The sequence below is a fragment of the Centruroides sculpturatus genome, unplaced genomic scaffold (assembly GCF_000671375.1).
Source record: "Centruroides sculpturatus isolate CEXI.00-Female unplaced genomic scaffold, Cexi_2.0 scaffold422, whole genome shotgun sequence".
Taxonomy (NCBI): Eukaryota; Metazoa; Arthropoda; class Arachnida; order Scorpiones; family Buthidae; genus Centruroides; species Centruroides sculpturatus.
In genome coordinates, this window is record NW_019384777.1 from 562,778 (window position 1) to 568,940 (window position 6,163).

Consider the following 6,163-nt stretch of genomic DNA (forward strand, 5'->3'; position numbering starts at 1 on the left):
ATAAGAAATATACTAAATTATACTTTTAAATTAAAATATAAGCTATATATATATATATATATATATATGTTGTAAACTGTAGAAGGCCTTAAATATTCATTTTCCATTAATAAAAACATTTGAAAAATTAATTTAAAAAATCATAAAAATATTATTATAAATTGTTTTGTATAAATAGAAAAATAAATAAATAAATAATTTAAGAATTGTCCACAGTTTACAGGCGACCGTCATTGGGAGGTGGCCATTATTGAAGGTTCGATGCTATTAAATTTTTGACGAAAAAAAAAATAATTATTTGCATGAAATAATTTAATTTTTACATTTAAGATTGTTGCTGTAAAAATTATACAGAGTTACAACACAATTAACGTTTGTAAATAAATTATATAAAGTGTAAAAACTCAAAAATTAATTTTCTATCATCAAAAATGTACGGAAGATCCAGTGTATTTATTAATATAACTAACATCTAAAGATATTTATTTCTGCATTATTATCGTATTTTTAATGTAAAAATTAGATATTTTGCATTGAATTATTTAATTTTCGGATATAAAATTGTCAAAAAAAAAATGTTTATGTAAAAATTACTCTTTTCCTTACGAATAATTTTTTTTTAAATATTTATGTAGAGTGTAGAAAAGTCAAATATTAATTTCACATTATAAAACTATATACGTAATTAATTAATTAAATAAGAATCACATACAAACTATGAATAATAAGATTTAAAAACGTATTTATTTCCATTAGAAAAATTTGATTTTATATAAAAATTCCTCTTAATTAAATACATTACATTTCAAAGTAACAAAAGATTTGCATAGTTTAATTGCATTCTTGGCTATAGTAACAGTATTATCATCTAATGTTAAAGTAAGGAAAGATCTCCATAATTTTAAACCAAACATAGTTAATGATATCACATTTTCATCCAGAATTAATGTTAATAAAATCTTTCCTAACTTAACAAAACATATAATTAAAGTAATAAGATTATCATCTAGTAATAATTTAGTTAAAATTTTACATAATTTTAACCAATTCATGGCAATATAAATAAGATTTTCGTCTAAAAATAATGTTAAAGATTTAAATAATTTTAAACCTTCGCCTATAGTATTAATTGTATTTTCATTTAGTAATAATGTTATTAACAATTTTAATAATCTCAACCAGACAATTATTACGAAAACCATGTTCTCATCGAAGAATAATGTTATCATTAATTTCCATATTTTAACAGCAAACATTAATACTATAACTATATTTTCATCCAGTATTAATGATGATAAAATCTTAAATAAATTGAAACTGAAGAGTATAACGCTGACAATATTCTCATCAAAGATTAAATTCAGTAATAATTTCCATAGCTTGATGCTGATCATAGTTATGGAAATTATGTTCTCGTTCAATACTATAGGTGATAGGGCATTGCATAATCTTGTACTAAGCATAACTATGTAAATTACTTGCTCATTGAATGTTAACATGAGTAGAAATTTCCATAAACGAATGCAAAGTATCAATACTGAAAGTATATTTTCGTTTAGCACGTGAATCAGCAAGAATTTCCATAGCTTAATGGCGAATATGATTACGGAAATGGAGGTATCATTTAGGCTGAGATTAACAAATAATTGCGAAATTCTTACGCTGAATTTTAGTAAATAAAGTATATTTTCATCTAGCATTAAGAGTATAAGTAACTTGCATAACTTGACGTTAAACCTGAAGACTGCTACAACATTCTCGTCCATGATAATTAATAAAAAGCATCTTATTAACTTTAAAGCAAACTTTAATACACAAATTATATTATCGTCTAAAATGATAATAAATAATAATTTCCATAAACGTAGAATAAATTTGATAACGTAAATGATACTTTCGTCCCAATTCGAATTTAGTACAAATGTAATGGCATTTAATCCAGCTTTAGTTATGGAAGTAAAGTTATCATCTAAAACAATTTTTATTAAATACTTTGTTAATTTTATACCAAAATTTATTATGGAAATTAAATTATCATCTAAGATTACAGTCAGTGAGAATTTCCATAAGTTAGTACCCAGCATAACAATAACAGTATTGCGGTCTATGTTTATATTAATGGTAAGTTCCATTATCCAGTAAATGTGGATTCAGTCGATGAGAAATTCCATTTTTGTTCGAAATTCCGATCAAATTAATGAACTTTGAACTCTATTCGTATGATCTTCTTAAACGTAATTTACGGTTTTTTATTAAGGCATTTTGTTTCAAATCTCCGTCAACTGTAAAAGTTTAAACAATTGTAAATTTAAACACATTTTCAGGCAAGTAACATCAGTTAAAAGCAATTAATAAACATTTTAACTCGATAATAACTAAAGTAATTTAAAGTATATAATTAGTTAGAATTAACTTGTAATTAAAAAGAATTTAAAATTAGCATTATTACCTAGAAATTCGCTAGGAAGGATTATGAAAATTTTGCATACAGGAAAAGCAAAGATTGCATCACACAAAAGGGGAGAAAGCGTTTGGCTGTCAAACATCTCACAGCGCCTGCTTGTGCGGCACCACCCCTTCTTTCATTGGTCGAAATTCAGACAACTAACAACGTGTATCGCCACACCAAAGTGAGCATCAGGTAGAGTGTGACACACTCGATCTTTTCTCTTGTTTTCTAACTCTACCATTCTAACTAATCATGGAATATGATTCGATTTCGTCAAACGATACCGATATTATGTATATGGAATATAATATAACATCACTCGATGCATTGGGTCCAGAAATGCAAGCATTTCTAATCAGTTTATATTCTTTAACTGCTATAATGGCATTTGCTGGGAATATAACAGTTGTTATAGTACTTTTAACTGGTAAAAGATCATCGAGAGAATTAAGAATCTTCTTGATTAATCTTGCTTTATCCGATATAACTATGGCCATATTTTCTATCCCATTTACTTACACAGATTTTATGTTTGGTCGTTGGATATTTGATCCGAATTTCTGCCCTTTCGTACAATTTATGCAGCATTGTTCCGTTATAGTCAGTGTGTATACGTTAGCTGTTATCGGTGTCGATAGGTAAGTAATGCTTTCATTCCCTACTAACTTCTCTCTAACTCTATGTAAATATTACTTATTAACTTATAACAATTTAATATGAAAATAACTCAAATAATTTACTTTAATGTATACGTTTTCTAAAAGTTTACACATAAATCGATTATTAGGTACATAATCTATAGACATGTAAATTATATAGAATTTACCCGATAAAATATTCGATTATATAACAATAAATTCTATTTATCCGTAAGCTTTGTGTCAATAAAGTAAATATTTGCAAATTATTTTATATAAACTGACATTCTTACATCTATAAACGGGTAAAAAAAATATTTTTTTTTGTTAATATATAAGCTACTTACTTTGATATTCACTTTTTAACTTTGTTATGAGGGAATATTTTACTTTAAAAAAAAAATCTCTCGAATTCTTAACAACGATATTCGGATAGACTTCTGCTAATGAATATATTTATAATGTGTAAAATCGATTTAAACGTGTAAAAATTTTTAACCTTTGATCTTATTACATTTAAAAATAAACATTATAATCTATTAGAATAAGTTAACCTGTTATTATATTAAAAAAAAGGTATTAAAGGGCAAGATGACGAATGGTGATAAACGAGATACTTTCAAGTTGTTATTGAAATATGATCTAAAGTATTCTTCTAGATGAGAATTTTGTGATGCTACAAATACTACATATATATATAAATAACTGATCTATAAAAGATTATCATCTAAATTTAATAAGTTTAAAATATACTTTATATCAAAAGGATGAGAAGGTGTATTTTTTTTATTTNTTAATGGATATTGCACAGTAGTTGAAGCAAAGCTCGTGTAACAATTTCTTACGTCAATTTTAGATATTAATTTTTATTAAAGAAACAAACAGAAAATCATAAAAATAAACATTAAGATAGCTCAGAACAATGTAGAAAAGTATTTAAGAACCGAATACACGTGTGTACAATGACTGACATATAGCTAAGGTGGTGAAAGTATTTATCATCTTAACAAGATGAGGGTTTCACAAAGAAGACAAACGCATTTTTTCTTAACATCTTATTTTATTTATATATAATTAAAATTAAAATGTTCAATGTTATTTATTTATTAATAAGTTCAAAAGTCTTTTATTCACCGAAATAAAACAAGAAAAGAAAACGTTTAAATGTTTCGGGAATTTTATAGTTTTTCAGACATTGCATCGAGATTTTAATTCACTAGTTTTCTTCTTTCAAGTCAACTTAGTATGAAGATTTTGTGCAGTTCGTTAACCCCCCTTTATACACGTAGTATGCTAAGAAAAGCCTCTCGGGACTCCTTCTAAGTTTAGAGATTAAGACTAGTGACCTATCATTATCCTGTAATTAATCAAGGTTTACTTTACTCTCACTTGCTGATATCAACACTTGCCAATTATTACTTCTTAGCAGTTGTTACACACGTTAGAAGTTATATACTACTAAATACAAGGATTACTTTTTCTGTTCTGTGATTGTTTTTATTCAGGATAAAGTTCTGACGATTTAATATCTAATATTTTTTTTTTAAATAAAAATGTGTCTTAAAATGCAAAATAATAATAATAACTGTATATAAAATTATAATAAATATTAACTAATAGTTTTTTAATATTCTAATATTGAGGTAATATGGCATTTTGATTAAAAACAATTCATGATGATAATATAGAATTTAAAGTGAAATTTCCATAAATAAATTCTGTTATTTATGCATATTTTACTTACAAATTAAGTTAAAAGATTTTCTAAACAGATAACTTTATGTATAATTTACGAACAGTAATGTTAAACACTAACATTGAGATGTATTATCTATGATAATAGAAAAGATTACTGTTAAGATTTTCGCACAGAATCACTATAAATATCTCAAACTAATGAATTAATAAATTAAAAAAACGCTTATAATCTATAAATATTGTATATTTTAAATCTGATGATGCTAAAGTTAAAAATCTAAAAGTTATTTTCGAGTCAATTTAAAAATAAGCAAGCCAGTCACATATCAATTCATTTGCTAGAATTAATTTAAAATACAAACTTTAAAATATCTATACAAAGTGGCCAAAAGTCAGTTAACCATATTTTGTTTACCATAGGCCTATAAATAGTAAGATTAGAACAACACGCTTTATTTTGCGAAATTGATGGTAATATTATAATTAAGGAATTGATTAATTGCAATTTACTCTCTTAAACGGTTAACTGATTTTTGGGCTGCCCTATATTTATTTGTTTAAGAGCACGATCAAGACATGACAGGACTTCAGCTAGTAATAAATACGGGGCCCGAACTTTTCTTAATTCATAAAATATATGAAAAAAAATAATCAATAAAAAGTAAATTTTCAATACTTCTTTATAAAATTTATATCACTCTCGTATCTTTTGCATAAAAGATTAAATTTTTGGAGGGCCCTTCTATGTTTTGGTGCGTTTTAAATGTTTCTGCAGGCCCTTTTTATACTCAATTAACAGAAAAATTCAAAATGTATAACTTTTGTAGGTGTTCTTTCTTATCTTCTTTATCTTACATGCATAACTTTTAATTTGTGGATGTTAAAATATGTAAAAACACGATAACAGAGTTAATGTGCAGATAATAATAATAATACTATACTCAAGAGATTGTATAATATTAATTCTGGGGATAGAATCAATTATATAAATATCTAGAGATGAATCCATTCGACGGGGTTGATGACCGAAAGCAATTTCATATAATGAATATAACAAAAACACGAATTTATGTATATAAATATTCGCTATAAATCCAAGATAAATGGATATTTATGTGATGATTTTCTTCAGAAATTAATTAAATAATCCGTTTTCTAAGGTAAAAACAATATAATTAATCAGAACAATCCTTTATATATTAACTAATATTAAAACAAAATATGTAACTGAGATTAATCATAAATACATTGCACATTGATATATACAATGTGGAATGTCTGGATAAATTTGTCATATAATAATGACTTCTTTTGTGAATTTTTATGTAGAAAAATTTAATTAAATAATTATTATATAATAAATTTTTATAATTTAATA

General features: G+C 25.0%; 2 protein-coding genes across 2 annotated transcripts in view; one reads left to right on the forward strand and one right to left on the reverse strand.

Annotated features, from left to right (window-relative positions):
- LOC111629106 (nisin transport ATP-binding protein NisT-like) overlaps nt 1-2,525 on the reverse strand; it is a 20,949-nt gene extending 18,424 nt beyond the window's left edge. The window contains exons 1-2 of the mRNA XM_023372970.1: nt 2,450-2,525; nt 1,112-2,282 (exon numbers count right to left, since the gene is read on the reverse strand). Coding sequence (XP_023228738.1) covers nt 1,112-2,132 — 1,021 coding nt within the window. The 5' untranslated portion in view covers nt 2,133-2,282; nt 2,450-2,525. The remainder of the gene's footprint in view (nt 1-1,111; nt 2,283-2,449) is intronic.
- A 176-nt stretch (nt 2,526-2,701) lies between these two features.
- On the forward strand, nt 2,702-3,091 carry LOC111629107 (neuropeptide Y receptor type 5-like). The gene has a single exon (XM_023372971.1). It carries the CDS (start codon nt 2,702-2,704, stop codon nt 3,089-3,091), a length of 390 nt encoding a protein of 129 aa, XP_023228739.1.
- The last annotated feature ends 3,072 nt before the right edge of the window (nt 3,092-6,163 follow it).